General features: G+C 43.0%; 1 protein-coding gene across 4 annotated transcripts in view; it reads right to left on the reverse strand.

The window, feature by feature from the left end:
• lrrk2 (leucine-rich repeat kinase 2) overlaps positions 1-19,582 on the reverse strand; it is a 67,478-nt gene that overhangs the window by 26,611 nt on the left and 21,285 nt on the right. For all 4 annotated transcript variants that reach the window (XM_029759220.1, XM_029759221.1, XM_029759219.1 and 1 more), the window contains exons 23-31: positions 19,277-19,488; positions 18,840-19,090; positions 18,426-18,574; positions 18,050-18,143; positions 17,708-17,897; positions 17,173-17,354; positions 12,640-12,863; positions 5,933-6,060; positions 218-436 (exon numbers count right to left, since the gene is read on the reverse strand). In XM_029759220.1, the coding sequence (XP_029615080.1) occupies positions 218-436; positions 5,933-6,060; positions 12,640-12,863; positions 17,173-17,354; positions 17,708-17,897; positions 18,050-18,143; positions 18,426-18,574; positions 18,840-19,090; positions 19,277-19,488 (1,649 nt within the window). The remainder of the gene's footprint in view (positions 1-217; positions 437-5,932; positions 6,061-12,639; positions 12,864-17,172; positions 17,355-17,707; positions 17,898-18,049; positions 18,144-18,425; positions 18,575-18,839; positions 19,091-19,276; positions 19,489-19,582) is intronic.

The following is a 19,582-nucleotide window of genomic DNA, read 5'->3' on the forward strand; positions in this document are numbered from 1 at the left end:
GTGTGGAGGGTCACTAAAAGGTATAGTGGCTTTGCACACACAGTGCTGTGTATGGAACTTACGTTGACCAGTGAAATAAGTCAAAGGTACTAACAAAGCTGTCAAGGATTGGCCTTTTAGGCAAGCTAGAGCTTGGGATGATGGTATATGTGGAACATCAGTGGAAATTTTGGCTAGTCTGAATGACGTAAACATTAGGGCTAACAACACTAGCTACCTTGAAGCTGGCGACCTCCCTGGCGATGGCCTTGCGGAGTCTGCCGATGGCGTCCGAGTCCTCACACACCGCCACCATGTGGTAGTCCCGGATGGCAGGGAAGCCCTGGTGGTTGAGGAGCTCCTGGCGGATCTTATCCAGGCAAGCCTGCAGCTGGAAGTCCTCGCTCACGTCTGTGTGTGTCCCCACCAGGATGACTGGTGACAGGGGGGCCACCGCCTACACAGACAGATGGACAAACATGGTAAGATATAGCATTGTGGTGGAATAGTAAATGAAAGCATTCAAGATTACATTTTTGATTTATTAGGATCCCCATTGGCTGACGCCAATGGCGACAGCTAGTCTTACTGGGGTCCGACATTTAACGAAAAAATACGTTACAGACAAAGTACTTAAATACAAGACAAAATATGTAAATACAATTTACATACGTTTAAAAACATTAACATATAGTGTGTGTGTGTGCATCTATCAGTTACACATACATGTCAGTACATACACATAGGTCACATGGGAGAGAGGTGTTGTGCAATGAGGTGTTGCATTGTGTCTTTTGAAACCAGGTTTGCTCTTCACTTGCGCTATATAAGATGGGTGTTACATGCACCCATGGCGCTGTATAATACTGTACGTTTCCTTAAATTTGTTTTGGACCTGGGGACTGTGAAAAGACCCCTGGTGGCATGTCTGATGGGATAAGTCTGTGTGTCAGTGCGGTGTGTAACTTGACTATGCAAATTATTTGGAATTTCTAACACAATGTTTCTTATAAAAACATGAAGTGACGCAGTCAGTCTTTTCTGAACTCTTAGCCCGAGAGACTGGTATGCGTAGTATTAATACTAGCCCTGTGATTACAAGACTTGCCGCTCTGTTCTGGGCCAGCTGCAGCTTAACTATGTCTTTCTTTGCAGAACTTGACCATATGACTGGACAATAATCAAGATAACATAAAACTAAAGCCTGCAGGACGTGCTTTGTGGAGTGTGGTGTCAAGAAAGCAGAGCATCTCTTTATTTATGGACAGACCTCTCCCTATCTTCACAACCATTGAATCTATATGTTTTGACCATGACTGTTCAGAATCTAAAGGTAACACCCAAGTAATTTAGTCTCCTCAACGTGTTCAACAGCCACACCATTCATTAGGAGATTCAGCTGAGGTCTAGAACTTAGGGAATGATTTGTACCAAATACAATGCTCTTAGTTTTAGAGATGTTCAGGACCAGTTTATTACTGGCCACCCATTCCAAAACACACTGCAACTCTTTGTTAAGGGTTTCAGTGGCTTCATTAGCTGTGGTTGCTGATGCGTAAATGGTTGAATCATCAGCAAACATAGACACACATGCTTTGTTAAATGCCAGTGGCAGGTCATTGGTAAAAATAGAAGAGAGGAGGGCCTAGAGAGGTGTCTTGCGGTACACCACACTTTACATGTTTGACAGAGAAACTCCAATTAAAGAAAACCCTCTGAGTGCTATTAGATAGAGAGCTCTGAATCCACAATATGGCAGAGGTTGAAAAGACATACGTTTTCTCAACAACAGGTTATGGTTAATAGTATCAAAGGCTGCACTGAAATCTAACAGTACAGCTCCCAATATCTATTTATTATCAATTTCTTTCAACCAATCATCAGTAATTTGTGTCAGTGCATTACATGAGTGCTTATCTCTATAAGCATTCTGAAAGTCTTGTTAATTTGTTTACAGAGTAGTAGCATTGTATTTGGTCAAACACCATTTTTTACAACAGTTTGCTAAGAGCTGGCAGCAAGCTGATAGGTCTGCTGTTAGAAACATTAAATGCTGCTTTACCACTCTTGGGTAGCAGAATGACTGACTTTCCTCTAGGCTCAGATTAACCTGTCTGGGCTAGGGGGCAGTATTTTCACGGCCGGATGAAAAACGTACCCAATTAAAACAGGTTACTACTCTGGCCCAGAAACGAGAATATGCATATTATTAGTAGATTTGGATAGAAAACACTCTGAAGTTTCTAAAACTGTTTGAATGGTGTCTGTGAGTATAACAGAACTCATATGGCAGGCAAAAACCGGAGAAAAATTCAAGCAGGAAGTGAAAAGTCTGAGAATTGTAGTTCTTCTTTTGATTCTCTATCGAAGCTCCAGTGTCTGTGGGGTGACGTTGCACTTCCTAAGGCTTCCATTGGCTGTCTAAAGCCTTCAGAAAGTGTTTTGAGCATTTTCCTGTCACTGGGCAGAGTATAGGAGCTCAGTTACTGAGTGGTCTGCCTGGCAACAAAGGGATTGGATATGCTCGGTCCCGCAAGCGTGCCCCTCCTTCTTTTTCTTCTTGAATGAATATGCTATTGTCCGGATGGAATATTATCGCAATTTTATGTTAAAAATACCATAAAGATTGATTTTAAACAGCGTTTGACATGCTTCTAAGTACGGTAATGGAACATTTTGACTTTTCGTCTCTCGTTCCGCGCTCGCGCGTTATGCCTTTGGATAAGTGATCTGTACGCATGAACAAAACGGAGGTATTTGGACATAAATATGGATTATTTGTAACAAAAACAAAATTTATTGTGGAAGTAGCAGTCCTGGGAGTGCATTCTGACGAAGATCAGCAAAGGTAATACAATATTTCTAATACTAATTCTGAGTTTAGGTTGCCCTGAATTTGGCGGGTGTCTGAATAGCTCGCCGTGATGGCTGAGCTATGTACTCAGAATATTGAAAAATGTGCTTTCTCCGTAAAGCTATTTTAAAATCTGACACAGCAGTTGCATAAAGGAGTAGTCTATCTATAATTCTTAAAATAATTGTTATGTATTTTGTCAACGTTTATGATGAGTATTTTTGTAAATTGATGTGCACATTCACCGGACGTTTTGGTTGGAATACATTTTCTGAATATCATGCGCCAATGTAAAATGCTGTTTTTGGATATAAATATGAACTTTATCGAACAAAACATACATGTATTGTGTAACATAATGTCCTAGCAGTGTCATCTGATGAAGATCGTCAAAGGTTAGTGCTTCATTTCGCTGCGTTTTGGGTTTTATTGACACATGTCCTTGCTTGGAAAATGGCTGTGTGATTATTTTTGTCAATGTACTCTCCTAACATAATCTAATGTTTTGCTTTCGCTGTAAAGCCTTTTGGAAATCGGACAATGTAGTTAGATTAACGAGAAGTGTATCTTTAAAATGGTGTAAAATAGTCGTATGTTTGAAAAAGTTGAATTATGACATATTTTTGTTTTTGAATTTTCCGCCCTGATATTTCACTGGCTGTGTCCCGCAGCCCATAGAAGTTAATGCAACCGCTGTGTCAGATTTTAAAATAGCTTTACGGCGAAAGCACATTTTTCAATATTCTGAGTACAGAGCTCAGCCATCAAAGCAAGCTATACAGTTACCCGCCAAGTTCTGGAGTCAACTAAACTCAAAATTAGTATTATAAATCTTCACTTACCTTTGCTGATCTTCGTCGGAATGCACTCCCAGGACTCCCACTTCCACAAGAAATGTTATTTTTGTTCGAAAAACTCCATATTTATGTCGAAATATTGTTCGCGCGTTCAAATCACTAATCGAACGCAAAACCAGAGACGAAAAGTCAAATAGTTCCATTACCGTTCGTAGAAACATGTCAAACGATGTTTACAATCAATCCTTAGGACATAAATCTTTGATAATATTCCAACCGGACAATAGCGTATTCATTACAGAGGAAAAAGAAGGAGCGGCGCGCCTGCGTGAGTGCGCAGTAAACAACTCGTTGGTCCCAGGCTTGAGTCAGCTCCTATTCTCTGCCCAGTAACAGTAGAAGCATAAAACAAGGCTCTAAAGACTGTTGACATCTAGTGGAAGCTTTAGGAAGTGCAAAATGACCCCACAGACACTGTAGTTTGAATAGGGATTAGATAGAAAAACTACAAGTCACCTCCTGGTTGGATTTTTTCTCAGGTTTTGGCCTGCCATATGAGTTCTGTTATACTCACAGACATCATTCAAACAGTTGTAGAAACTTCAGAGTGTTTTCTGTCCAAATCTACTAATAATATGCATATCCTACCTTCTGGGCCCGAGTAGCAGGCAGTTTAATTTGGGCACGTTATTCATCTGAATTTCTGAATTCTGCCCCCTGCCACCAAGAAGTTAAGGAGAAGTGTATCTATAATTCTTTCAATAACTGTTGTAAATTTTATCAACGTTTATGATGAGTATTTTTGTAAATTGATGTGCTCATTCACCGGAAGTTTTGGAGGGAATACATTTTCTGAACATCACGCGCCAATGTAAAATGGGGTTTATGGATATAAATATGAACTTTATGGAACAAAACATACATGTATTTTGTAACATTGAGTCCTGGGAGTGTCATCTGATGAAGATCATCAAAGGTTAGTGATTAATTTTAGCTGTATTTCTGATTTTTGTGACGCCTCTCCTTGCTTGGAAAATGGCTGTGTGGCTTCTCTTGTTTAGGCGCTGTCCTAACATAATCTAATGTTATGCTTTCGCCGTAAAGCCTTTTTGAAATCGGACACTGTGGTTGGATTAAGGAGAATCTTATCTTTAAAATGGTGTATAATACTTGTATGTTTGAGAAATTTGCATCCCACATGTCCCAGAGAGGTTTTAACAGGTGCATGTTTATCAATAATTGGAAGAAGCAAATTCATAAATTAAGAAATGTGCAGCGTCAGCATGCTCCTTATTAATCACATCAGACCAACAAATATTTTTTAACATCATCCACATAAGAGAGTCGCAGCAAAATATTTTAAATGATCTCTTATACACTATTTTAGGACCAGCTTTTGGAACGTTGGCTTCCTGGATATAGCCACTATACTGTGATCACTGCATGAGTACGGATACAGCTTTAGAACACAGTTCTACAGTACTAGTAAAAATGTGATCAATACATGTGGATGATCTTGTTCCAGTGGTGTTTGTAAACACCCTGGTAGGTTGATTAATAACCTGAACCAGATTACAGGCACTGGTTACAGTGAGAAGCTTCCTCTTGAGCGGACAGCTTGATGAAAACCATTCAATATTTAGGTCCCCAAAAAAGTAGACCTCTCTGTTTACATCACATACACTATCAAGCATTTCACACATTATTTAGATACTGACAGTTAGCACTTGGTGGCCTATAGCAAGAAAAGGCTTTAGATGTGCCAGGTGAACCTGCAACCACAACACTTCAATAACACTTGACATGCGTTCAAGCCCTCAAGAAAACCCTGCTAGCATGATAGGCCAAAACAGCTCCTCAGACGCGGTCAGCAGGATCACTGGACAGATAGTAGCGGTCCCAGAAACTAATGCCAACCACGTTGCAGGATCCAAACGTAAAAGGTAGCTAGCTAGTCACCAAACTTTTAAAATAGACTTTCAAAAACAACAAACTTTCCAAAACAACAAACCCAGCTATCACTCGTTCAACAGGAAGTGACGACATGAGACATTCATTATGAAATTGTATTCTTTAAAATACAGTGAACATTTGATTGAGCCTATCTGGAGTGACAGATGGGCGGGTTTGCTTTGCACTTTAGGGTTTATTCCACTGGTTTGATTGCTACAGGCAAGTTCAATCGAGAACACAGTATTTGCAAGGTAAAAAAAAGACTTCCAGTTGTGTGTACGAAAATGTATGCACTCGCAACAGTGACAAAAAACAACAAAATATTTACAAAGGTATGGGTGTGACTCACCTTGATGTTGAAGAGCCAGGGTTTGAGCGCGTCCACCTGGGCAGCCCCCTTACTGAGGTCGTACACCACCAGGTAGAGGGCCCGGGGGGTAAGGAAGTGGGGATGAGAACCACTGAACTCCTCCCCACCTGAACAAAGAGCAGAGAGAGGGTCAAGACCACCAGAACAAAACCTTCAAGACTCAATGACTTGAAGTCCAAGATCCAGACCTTTAAAACCAAACTTACAGTGCATTCAGAAAGTATTCAGACCCCTTGACTTTTTACACATTGCTACGTTACAACCTTATTCTAAAATAAAAATCTACACACAATACCCAATAATGACAAAGCAAAAATAGGTTTTTAGAATTGTTGTACTAAATATAAAACTGAAATCAACATTAACTTACAGTGAGGGAAAAAAAGTATTTGATCCACTGCTGATTTTGTATGTTTGCCCACTGACAAATAAATGACAGGTCTATAATTTTAATGGTAGGTTTATTTGAACAGTGAGAGTGTCATGACTTCTGTCGAAGTCGATGCCCCTCCTTGTTCGAGTGGTGCTCAGCGGTCGACGTCACTGGTCTTCTAGCCATCACTGATCCATTTTTCATTATCCATTGGTTTTGTCTTGTTTTCACACACACCTGGTTCCAATCCCATGAATTACCTGTTATGTATTTAACCCTCTGTTTCCCCTCATGTCCTTGTCCGAGATTGTTTGTATGTTATATTGTGTCGTGTATTTTGTAGTAGGGAGCTATGGGTATTGTTGCCCATGCTATTTATTTTATGTACATTTTGGTTTTGGAGTTTGTTGTTTGTTTATTATTTTATTAAAACAACTCCAGTAATACCAAGTTGGTTTCTCCTGCGCCTGACTTCCCTGCCACCTACACACACGAACGACGATGACAGAGAGACAGAATAACAACAACAAAATCCTGAAAAACGCATGTCAAAAATGTTATCAATTGATTTGCATTTTAATGAGGGAAATAAGTATTTTACCGCTCTGCAAAACATGACTTAGTACTTGGTGGCAAAACCCTTGTTGGCAATCACAGAGGTCAGACGTTTCTTGTAGTTGGCCACCAGGTTTGCACACATCTCAGGAGGGATTTTGTCCCACTCCTCTTTGCAGATCTTCTCCAAGTCATTAAGGTTTCGAGGCTGACGTTTGGCAACTCGAACCTTCAGCTCCCTCCACAGATTTTCTATGGGATTAAGGTCTGGAGACTGGCTAGGCCACTCCAGGACCTTAATGTGCTTCTTCTTGAGCCACTCCTTTGTTGCCTTGGCCGTGTGTTTTGGGTCATTGTCATGCTGGAATACCCATCCATGACCCATTTTCAATGCCCTGGCTGAGGGAAGGAGGTTCTCACCCAAGATTTGACGGTACATGGCCCCGTCCATTGTCCCTTTGATGCGGTGAAGATGTCCTGTCCCCTTAGCAGAAAAACACCCCCAAAGCATAATGCTTCCACCTCCATGTTTGACGGTGGGGATGTTGTTCTTGGGGTCATAGGCAGCATTCCTCCTCCTCCAAACACGGCGAGTTGAGTTGATGCCAAAGAGCTCCATTTTGGTCTCATCTGACCACAACACTTTCACCCAGTTATCCTCTGAATCATTCATATGTTCATTGGCAAACTTCAGACGGGCATGTATATGTGCTTTCTTGAGCAGGGGGACCTTGCGGGCGCTGCAGGATTTCAGTCCTTCACGGCTTAGTGTGTTACCAATTGTTTTCTTGGTGACTATGGTCCCAGCTGCCTTGAGATCATTGACAAGATCCTCCCGTGTAGTTCTGGGCTGATTCCTCACCGTTCTCATGATCATTGCAACTCCACGAGGTGAGATCTTGCATGGAGCCCCAGGCCGAGGGAGATTGACAGTTCTTTTGTGTTTCTTCCATTTGCGAATAATCGCACCAACTGTTGTCACCTTCTCACCAAGCTGCTTGGCGATGGTCTTGTAGCCCATTCCAGCCTTGTGTAGGTCTACAATCTTGTCCCTGACATCCTTGGAGAGCTCTTTGGTCTCGGCCATGGTGGAGAGTTTGGAATCTGATTGATTGATTGCTTCTGTGGACAGGTGTCTTTTATACAGGTAACAAACTGAGATTAGGAGCACTCCCTTTAAGAGTGTGCTCCTAATCTCAGCTCGTTACCTGTATAAAAGACACCTGGGAGCCAGGAATCTTTCTGATTGAGAGGGGGTCAAATACTTATTTCCCTCATTAAAATGCAAATCAATTTATAACATTTTTGACATGCGTTTTTCAGGATTATTTTGTTGTTATTCTGTCTCTCACTGTTCAAATAAACCTACCATTCAAATTATAGACTGATCATTTCTTTGTCAGTGGGCAAACGTACAAAATCAGCAGGGGATCAAATACTTTTTTCCCTCACTGTAAGTATTCAGATCCATTACTCAGTACTTTGTTGAAGCAGCTTAGGCAGCGATTACAGCCTTTGAGTCTTTTTGTTTTACATTTGACATTTTAGTCATTTTTAGCAGACGCTCTAATCCAGAGCGACTTACAGTAGTGAACACATACATTTCATACATTTTGTTTTTGTACTGGCCCCCCGTAGGAATCGAACCCACAACCCTGGCAATGCACACACCATGCTCTACCAACTGAGACTTGTAATGAAGCTACTCCTGCGTTGTCCTGGCTGTGTGCTTAGGGTCATTGTCCTGTTGGAAGGTGAACCTTTGCCCCAGTCCGAGGCCCTGAGAGCTCTGGAGCAGGTTTTCATCAAGGATCTCTCTGTACTTTGTTCCGTTCATTTTTCCCTCAATCCTGACTAGTCTCCTAGTCCCTGCCGCTGAAAATCATCCCCACATCGTGATGCTGCCACCACAATGATACACCATAGGGATGGTGCCAGGTTTCCTCCAGATGTGACGCTTGGCATTCAGGCCAAAGTGTTCAATCTTGGTTTCATCAGACCAGATAATCTTGTTTCTCATGGTCTGAGAGTCCTTTAAGTGTCTTTTGGCAAACTCTAAGCGGGATGTCATGTGCCTTTAACTGAAGAGTTTCTTCTGTCTGGCCACTCTACCATAAAGGCCTGATTGGTGGAGTAGTGCAGAGATGGTTGTTCTTCTGGCAGGCTCTCCCATCTCCACAGAGGAACTCCGGAGCTCTGATAGTGATCATCGGGTTCTTGGTCACATACCTAAGGCCCTTATCCCTCAAATGCACAGTTTGGCAGGGCAGCCAGCTCTAGGAAGAGTCTCGGTGGTTCCAAACGTCTTCCATTTAACAATAATGGAGGCCACTGTGTTCTTGGGGAACTTCATGCTGCAGACATTTTTTGGTACCCTTCCCCAGATCTGTGCCTTGACACAATCCTGTCTCAGAGCTCTATGGACAATTCCTTCGACCTCATGGCTTGGTAAATTCAATTGATTTGGACATGATTTGGAAAGGCACACACCTGTCTATATAAGGTCCCACAGTTGACAGTGCATGTCAGAGCAAAAACCAAGCCATGAGGTTGAAAGAATTGTCTGTAGAGCTCCGAGACAGGATTGTGGGAGACTAGTCCGGATCGAGGCAAAGATGAACAGAGCAAAGTACAGAGAGATCCTTGATGAAAACCTGCTCCAGAGCGCTCAGGACCTCAGACTGGGGCGAAGGTTCACCTTCCAACAGGACAATGACCCTAAGCACACAGCCAAGATAACACAGGAGTGGCTTCGCGATAAGTCTCTGAATGTCCTTAAGTGGCTCAGCCAGAGCCCTGACTTGAACCCGATCGAACATCTCTGGAGAGACCTAAAAATAGCTGTGCATCGACGCTCCCCATCCAACCTGACAGAGCTTGAGAGGATCTGCAGAGAAGAATGGGAGAAACTTCCCAAATACAAGCTTGTAGCATCATACTAGTGTTTAACATGGTTTTTGAATGACTACCTCATCTCTGTACCCCACACATACAATTATCTGTAAGGACCCTCAGTTGATAAGTAATTTTCAAACACAGATTCAACCAAAGACGACACCTATTGGTAGATGGGTGAAAAAGCAAACATTGAATATCCCTTTGAGCATGGTGAAGTTATTAATTACACTTTGGATGATATATCAATACACCCAGTCACTACAAAGATGCAGGTGCCCTTCCTAACTCAGTTGCTGGAGAGGAAGGAAAAGCGCTCAGGGATTGTATGAGGCCAATGGTGACGTTAGAACAGTTAGAGTTTAATCGTTGTGATAGAACTGAGTATGGATCTGAGTATAGATCAACAACATTGTAGTTACTCCACAATACTAACCTAAATGACAAGTGAAAAGGAAGCCTGTACAGAATAAAAAATATTCCAAAACAGTGTATTGTTGCAAACAGGATGCATAAAGTAATCCTGCAAGAAATGTGGCAAAGAAATTAACTTTATGTCCTGAATTCAGAGCATTATATTTGGGGCAAATCCAAAACATCACTGACTACAACTCTTCATATTTTGAAGCATGGTGGAGGCTGCATCATGTTATGGGTATGCTTGTCATTTTTAGGATGCAAAGAAATGGAATAGAGCTAAGCACAGGCAAAATCCTAGAGGAAAACCTTGTTCAGTCTGCTTTCCAAAAGACACTGGGAGAAAAATTCACCTTTCAGCAGGACAATAACCTAAAACACAAGGCCAAATATACACTGGAGTTGCTTACCAAGACGACATTGAATGTTCCTGAGTGGCCAAGTTACAGTTTTGACTTAAATCTGCTTGTGAATCTATGGCAAGACTTAAATGGTTGTCTAGCAATGATCAACAACCAACTTGACAGAGCTTGAAGAATTTAAAAAATAATAATGTGTAAATATTATACAATCCAGTTGTTCAAAGCTCTTAGAGACTTACCCAGAAAGACTCACAGCTGTAACTCCTGACAAAGGTGATTCTAACATGTATTGGCTCAGGGGTGTGAATACTTAAGTAAATTAGATATTTCTGTATTTAATTTTCAATAAAATGTGCAAAAACGTAAAAAAAACTTTTCACTGTCATTATGGTGTATTGTGTGTAGATAGGTGAGAAAAAAATTGATTTAATCCATTTTGATTTTAGGTTGTAACAACAAAACTTGGCATAAGTCAAGGGGTATGAATACTTTGAAGGCATTGTATTGTGATTCGTTATTGCGATTTAATGTTCCAAACAGTATGTCTGCTGCAGAGAGACCAGAGAGTATGAGAAAATGAGTTTCAGTCATGTAAATAAAAGTGCTGAAAACATGGCTCACTATTTAAAAAGAAGACGGAAAACAAGCTATAGGATGAAAAATACCAGAGATTGCGCCGTTTTAGTCGACTAGGGCTAGCTAATGCTACCAGGCAAAAGCGATACTTAGAGTCAAGTTTCACGTCAGGAGCCATGAAGTGCTTTGAAAGGCTGGTCATGGCTCCCATCAACACCATCATCCCAGAAACCCTAGACCCACTCAAATTTGCATATCGCACCAACAGATTCACAGATAATGCAATCTCTATCGCACTCCTCACTGCCCTTTCCCACCTGGACAAAAGGAACACCTATGTGAGAATGCTATTAATTGACTACAGCTCAGCGTTCAACACCATAGTGCCCTCAAAGCTCATCAATAAGCTCAGGACCCTGAGACTAAACAGCTCCCTCTGCAACTGGATCCTGGACTTCCTGACGGACCGCCCCCAGGTGGTAAGGGTAGGTAACAACACATCCGCCACACTGATCCTCAACACGGGGGCCCCTCAGGGGTGCATGCTCAGTCCCCTCCTGTACTCCCTGTTCACTCATGACTGCATGGCCAGGCACAACTCCAACACCATCATTAAGTTTGCTGATGACACAAGTGGTAGGCCTGATCACTGACAACGATGAGACAGCCTATAGGGAGGTCAGAGACCTGACCATGTGGTGCAAGGACAACAACATCTCCCTCAATGTGATCAAGACAAAGGAGATGATTGTGGACTACAGGAAAAAGAGGACCGAGCACGCCTCCATTCTCATCGACGGAGCTGTAGTGGAGCAGGTTGAGAGCTTCATGTTCCTTGGCATCCACATCAACAACAAACTAACATGGTCCAAGCACACCAAGACAGTCGTGAAGAGGGCACGACAAAACCTATTCCCCTCAGGAGACTGAAAAGATTTGGCATGGGTCCTCAGATCCTCAAAAGATTTTACAGCTGCACCATCGAGAGCATCCTGATGGGTTGCATCACTGCCTGGTACGGCAACTGCTCGGCCTCCGACCGCAAGGCACTACAGAGGGTAGTGCGTACGGCCCAGTACATCACCAGGGCCAAGCTCCCTGCCATCCAGGACCTCTATACCAGGCAGTGTCAGAGGAAGGCCCTAAAAATCGTCAAAGACTCCAGCCCAGCCACCCTAGTCATAGACTGTTCTCTCTGCCACTTTAAACAACCCTACCTGCATGTGCATAATTATCTCAAGTACCTCGACACCGGTGCCCCCGTACATTGACACAGTACCGGTACCCCCTGTATATCGCCCCGCTATTGTTATTCACTGCTGCTCTTTAATTATTTGTTTTTCTTATCTCTTACTTTTTTCTTAATTTTAATTTTTTCGGTATTTTCTTAAAACTGCATCGTTGGTTAAGGGCTTTTAAGTAAGCATTTCACTGTAAGGTGAAAAATTCCACATCACTAGTAAGTATCCAGACCAGATGTCACAGTTGACAGTTGACGGTTGACCCACCTGAGAAGTCCCAGACGTTTAGCACCATGTTCTTCTTATCCCGGTCGCGGATGGTCCAATCTCTGACGTCGATCCCAACGGTGGGCCGCTCCATCTGCCACTGAGAACGCTTGAGCTTCATCAGCTGTCGGATCAGAGCAGTCTTACCACTGTCGGCGTTCCCAACCACAATCAGCTTCATCCGGTAGTACGGAACGGCTTTCTTCAGACGCTGCTGGAGGAACCTGAGTTACAGGATACAGGAGAGAGTGATTTACTTGGGAGAGTTTTGTGAATGGGATTAGGCTTTTGTTTGAAAGGGGAAATCTGGAGCAAATTCAAACCTATCAAAAGCCACCACCTGTTCATTCAGAATTCCCTCTGACAGATAGCAATGCTTTTTGGGTTAATTGTCAATACATGTTTTGTTTTTTAAAAATCGCCAACATGTATCCTGCCCAAAGAGGATCCAGCATGCTTGACCATGTATACACAAACATCTGTGAAGCGTACAAAGCCATCGCCCCCAATACTGTAGGATTGTTTTAAGAATGTTGATTGGAATATGTTCAAAGATTCATCCAAACAGGACTCAACATCAACATTGAGGAATGCAGTGCATTCAGAAAGTATTCAGACCCCTTGACTTTTTGTTACATTATAGCCTTATTCTAAAATTGATTACATTGTTTTTGTCCCTCACCAATCTACATACAATACCATATACTGCTCAAAAATGAATGAAAGAAATAATCTTATTAAATACTTTTTTCTTTACATAGTTGAATGTGCTGACAACAAAATCACACAAAAATAATCAATGGAAATCCAATTTATCAACCCATGGAGGTCTGGATTTGGAGTCACACTCAAAATGAAAGTGGAAAACCACACTACAGGCTGATCCAACTTTGATGTAATGTCCTTAAAACAAGTCAAAATGAGGCTCAGTAGTGTGTGTGGCCTCCACGTGCCTGTATGACCTCCCTACAATACCTGGGCATGCTTCTGATGAGGTGGCAGATGGTCTCCTGAGGGATCTCCTCCCAGACCTGGACTAAAGCATCCGCCAACTCCTGGACAGTCTGTGGTGCAACGTGGCGTTGGTGGATGGAGCGAGACATGATGTCCCAGATGTGCTCAACTGGATTCAGGTCTGGGGAACGGGCGGGCCAGTCCATAGCATCAATGCCTTCCTCTTGCAGGAACTGATGACACACTCCAGCCACATGAGGTCTAGCATTGTCTTGCATTAGGAGGAACCCAGGGCCAACCGCACCAGCATATGGTCTCACAAGGGGTCTGAGGATCTCATCTCGGTACCTAATGGCAGTCAGGCTACCTCTGGCGAGCACATGGAGGGCTGTGCGGCCCCCCAAAGAAATGCCACCCCACACCATGACTGACCCACCGCCAAACCGGTCATGCTGGAGGATGTTGCAGGCAGCAGAACGTTCTCCACGGCGTCTCCAGACTGTCACGTCTGTCACATGTGCTCAGTGTGAACCTGCTTTCATCTGTGAAGAGCACAGGGCGCCAGTGGCGAATTTGCCAATCTTGGTGTTCTCTGGCAAATGCCAAACATCCTGCACGGTGTTGGCCTGTAAGCACAACCCCCACCTGTGGACGTCGGGCCCTCATAACATCCTCATGGAGACCGTTTGAGCAGACACATGCACATTTGTGGCCTGCTGGAGGTCATTTTGCAGGGCTCTGGCAGTGCTCCTCCTGCTCCTCCTTGCACAAAGGTGGAGGTAGCGGTCCTGCTGCTGGGTTATTGCCCTCCTACGGCCTCCTCCACGTCTTCTGATGTACTGCCCTGTCTCCTGGTAGCGCCTCCATGCTCTGGACACTACGCTGACAGACACAGCTAACCTTCTTGCCACAGCTCGCATTGATGTGCCATCCTGGATGAGCTGCACTACCTGAGCCACTTGTGTGGGTTGTAGACTCCGTCTCATGCTACCACTAGAGTGAAAGCACCGCCAGCATTCAAAAGTGACCAAAACATCAGCCAGGAAGCATAGGAACTGAGAAGTTGTCTGTGGTCCCCACCTGCAGAACCACTCCTTTATTGGGGGTGTCTAGCTAATTGCCTATAATTTCCACCTGTTGTCTATTCCATTTGCACAACAGCATGTGACATTTATTGTCAATCATTGTTGCTTCCTAAGTGGACAGTTTGATTTCACAGAAGTGTGATTGACTTGGAGTTACATTGTGTTGTTTAAAACCTGTTGGGGCTAGGGGGCAGTATTTGCACGGCCGGATAAAAAACGTCCCCGCTTTAAACTGGTTACTACTCTTGCCCAGAAACGAGAATATGCATACAGGAAGTGCCCTGTCTGACAATTTGTTGTCATTCTGTTGCATCTCTATCGAAAATACAGCATCTGTGCTGTAACGTGACATTTTCTAAGGCTTCCATTGGCTCTCTAAAGCCGCCAGAAAGTGGAATGGGGTGTCTGCTGTCTCTGGGCAAAGAACAGCAGGAGAGTTTGTAAGTGGTCAGCCTGGGGACAGTGAGACTGAGATGCGCGTTCACGAGACTACTCCATTTTTTTCTTTCAGCCTTTGAATTAATACAACGTTGCCCGGTTGGAATATTATCACTATTTTACGAGAAAAATAGCATAAAAACTGATTTTAAACAGCGTTTGACATGCTTCTATGTACGGTAATGGAGTATTTATTTATTTTTTGTCACGAAATGCACTCGCGCGTCACCCTTCGGATAGTGACCTGAACGCACGAACAAAACGGAGCTATTTGAATATAACTATGGATTATTTGGAACCAAAACAACATTTGTTGTTGAAGTAGAAGTCCTGGGAATGCATTCTGACAAAGAACAGCAAAGGTAATCCAATTTTTCTAATAGTAATTCTGAGTTTAGTGAGCCCCAAACTTGGTGGGTGTCAAAATAGCTAGCCGTGATGGCCGAGCTATGTACTCAGAATATTGCAAAATGTGCTTTCGCCGAAAAGCTATTTTAAAATCTGACACCGCGATTGCATAAAGGAGTTCTGTATCTATAATTCTTAAAATAACTGTTATGTATTTTGTTAACGTTTATCATGAGTAATTTAGTAAATTCACCAGAAGTTTTCAGTGGGTATGCTAGTTCTGAACATCACATGCTAATGTAAAAAGCTGGTTTTTGATATAAATATGAACTTGATTGAACAAAACATGCATGTATTGTATAACATAATGTCCTAGGAGTGTCATCTGATGAAGATCATCAAAGGTTAGTGCTGCATTTAGCTGTGGTTTTGGTTTTTGTGACAAATATGCTTGCTTTGAAAATGGCTGTGTGATTATTTTTGGCAGGGTACTCTCCTGACATAATCTAATGTTTTGCTTTCGCTGTAAAGCCTTTTGAAATCGGACAATGTGGTTAGATTAACAAGAGTCTTGTCTTTAAAATGGTGTAAAATATTTTTGAGGTATTTGTATTTCGCGCCACGCGATTCCACTGGCTGTTGACTAGGGTGGGACGCTAGCCCAGACAGGTTAACACAGTGTCCACCAGGGGTCTGTCCTCAGTCCTCCATTGTTCTCCGTCTTCACCCACGATTGCATGGCTTTGCACGACACCATGATTGTAGGCCTGATAACCAACAATGATGAGTCAGCCTATAGGGAGGAGGTAAGTGAACTGGCATTGTGGTATAATGACAACAACCTCTTCCTCAGCGTCTTGTTGATTTCTTGAAGCAGTAAAGGGAACATGCCCCGATCCACATCAACAGGATTGCAGTATAGAGTAAGCAGTTTTAAGTTCCTCGGCGTCCACATCACTTAGGATGTGTCATGGACCAACACCACCACTATTGTCAAGAGGACGCAACAGCACCTCTACCAGCTGAGGCTGCGGAAGAGAGAACGACTCATAATAATGGCCGGAACGGAGCAAATAGAATGGCATCAAACACCTGGAAATCATGTGCACCATCGAGAGCGTCCTGCCGGTTTACCACGGCCTGGTATGGGAATTGCTCCATCCACGACCACAAGGCCCTCCAGGGGGTGGTGAAGACGGCCCAGTACATCACTGGGACCGTGCTCCCACCCATTCAGGTCATCTACCTAGAACGGTGCCTGAGGAAGGCACACAGCATCATCAAGGACCCCACACAGCCCAGTCACAAGCTGTTCTGTCCCTTACCGTCGTTCAGACGGTATCGGAGCATGAGGTCTGATACTAACAGGCTATCTACAAGACATCAGACTGCTGAACACATGAACTGGCCTGACCACCTGCTCTGATTCTCCATAACTTAGCACACACACATTCATGCTATACACACACATCACAACTGCTGCTACCATTATACTGCTCAGTTTATACACTGCCTCCCATCCCCCCTTCCCCAAAACACAAGTAAATATTGGACTATAAATGGTTCTTTCCTGTATTATACTTATGCTAAAATATTTATTCTTTTGAGCCATTTACTTCATGTTCGTATTCTGATATTTTCTTATTTCTTATTGTTGTTTCATTGTCGAGAAGGAACCTGAAGTAAGCATTTCTTTGCAGACATTCACCTGACTATGTCTTTGGTCTTGTTGCCAATGTGCTTGAGATCCAGGCTGAGGCGCAAGCCATCCAGTGGCAAGTCCCACAGCCTGCTCAGCTTGCCCATCTCGTCAGGGAAGGAGCGCAGGCCGCCATTACGGCTCAAGTCGAGAGAGGTCAGCTCCTCCAGCAGGCCGATCTGAGGAGGGACCTGAAACAGACAGGGGTGAAAAGGTCAATAATACTACTGATAGGAAATGTACTTTTATATTTTAAAATATATTTTATGTAACCTTTTTATTCTCCTTGAGATAACATATATTTTACAAGAGAGACCTGTTCTAGAGAGAACATGCAGTTTATCATGGAGGTGTGAGAAGCATTGAGTACTGTATTGTCCCTGTTCACCATATACGACCGTTTCAATGGTAGTTAGTTAGAGTGCCTGGTGCTAACAAATGCCACATACTTATTGTGACACGTGTGATCACTGTCAGTCACTTTGGCGTCTGCTAAATGACCATGTTAATGACATATTAATAAGATGAATAAATAAATGCTGACCTCTGTGAGCTTATTGTCACTCAGGTGTAGTTTCTCCAGTCTGGCCCACTTGTAAACTTCAGGTCCACTCAGGTCCAGCACTTCGATGCGGTTCTGACCGAACATGAGCTCCCGCAGGTTGACCGATGCCCAGGCGCACGGCCCCGGTAAAACTGTGATGTCATTGGTCCTCATATCCACGGACCGTAAACTGAAAGCAAAGAAAAAGCAAGGATGAGTCATTTTGAATCTCAAGCCAGATACATTTTTGCACACTAATAAGCAGTTTTTACTCAATTAATAGTTAACTAATAAACGCCTTCTACAACAATGTAGTTGCCTTCACTAAAACATCAAACTTACTTTGGAAGATCCAGAACGGCTTGAGGAATGGTAGTGAAACTGTTCTGTGATAACTTCAGAGTTGTTATCTTTGAGGGAAGATGTGACAGCGAACCTATGACAGCAGAAACACAAAACACAATGTCATACAATGAATATGTTCTTATGTCGCTACATACACAAATTAACTGTTTATCTAGAATTAACAACATTTATTAATTTGTCTGGCAATACTTTTTCTAGAAATCGGTTTGACTTGAATGACTTTCACAGATATGCCTAATAATAGTGCCAAATAATAATCCATTGTAAGACAGCATTGGAGAACTAGTACAGGCCCCATATTCTGTCAGCAATAAAAAGGATTAAGTAAGTAACTGTGTTAGCATGTACTTACTGAGTTGGTTGGTACAAGCACTGAAGTTCTCTAGTTTGGGGCAGCCAGACAGGAAGTCACGTGAGATGCTCTCCACACTGTTCTTACTGATGTCTAGGAGCTTCATCTCCGGAAGACACAGAGGAGACCACAGCTCACTCATTCTGTTCCTACAGGAGAGGAAAACGTGTAGAGACAAAGTTATATTTATGATATTTTATGTCACATACTTGGGTTCAAATCAGAGTAGTTTTCTTTCAAATATTTTGAGGATTTAATTGAACCTGTCTAGTGCCAGATGGGTAAAATGTACGTTTGACAAAAATGAAACACCAATTCCTGCTTTGTAATTATTTATAATATAATTTTGTGCCTATTACACAGCTAAAGTAAAACATTCAGCAGTGGTCCAAAGAACTCCATTTCCCATCATACCCCTCGAGGGACAGCTCCTCCAGTCGCTCCATGGCCCGGCCCAGCTGGTGGGGGAAGGTGGTGATGTGGTTGTAGGACAGGTTGAGTTGCCGTAGCGACGGGCAGGTGACGGCGGGGTCAAGGGTCAGAAGCGGGCCGACACAGTTACGTGACACGTTGAGCATGCTCAGTGAGGGCAGGGCCAGAAGCTCTGCCGGCAACGACTGCAACTGGTTGCCTTGGAGATCCAGACGTGTCAGACTCTTCAAGCTCTAAGAAGTATAATTATTATTTTGAAGTATTAAATAAATCATGGCAACTATAAATTATATAAAATTATGAATATTTTTTTTAGATACTGACAAGATTCTGTAGATTAAACGAACATTGAATTCACCACCATTTTTACATTTTGCATCATCTATTCAACATTGAAGCATTCTGAACAGACCCCACACCTCACACAGCCCAGAGGGGAACTCCGATAGGCTGTTCTGGCTCAAGTCTAGTCGATACAGGTGCTCCAGCTGCTGTCGGATAGAACCCTCGTCCAACAAACATGACACAGAGTCCAGCTCATTCCCTGATAGGTCCAGCAGGCGGATCCACTCTCTGTCCCCACCCAGAGGGGAGGAGTTATACCCAGAGCTCAAGACTGGGGAGTGAATACCTGCAGTAGAAACAATAGAAATAATGGATTACCATTGATATGATACCACTGATATTTTGAACAAGGGCAAGTAAAACTAATGTACTGTAAGTAC

This window comes from Salmo trutta, chromosome 7 (genome assembly GCF_901001165.1).
Source record: "Salmo trutta chromosome 7, fSalTru1.1, whole genome shotgun sequence".
NCBI lineage: Eukaryota > Metazoa > Chordata > Actinopteri > Salmoniformes > Salmonidae > Salmo > Salmo trutta.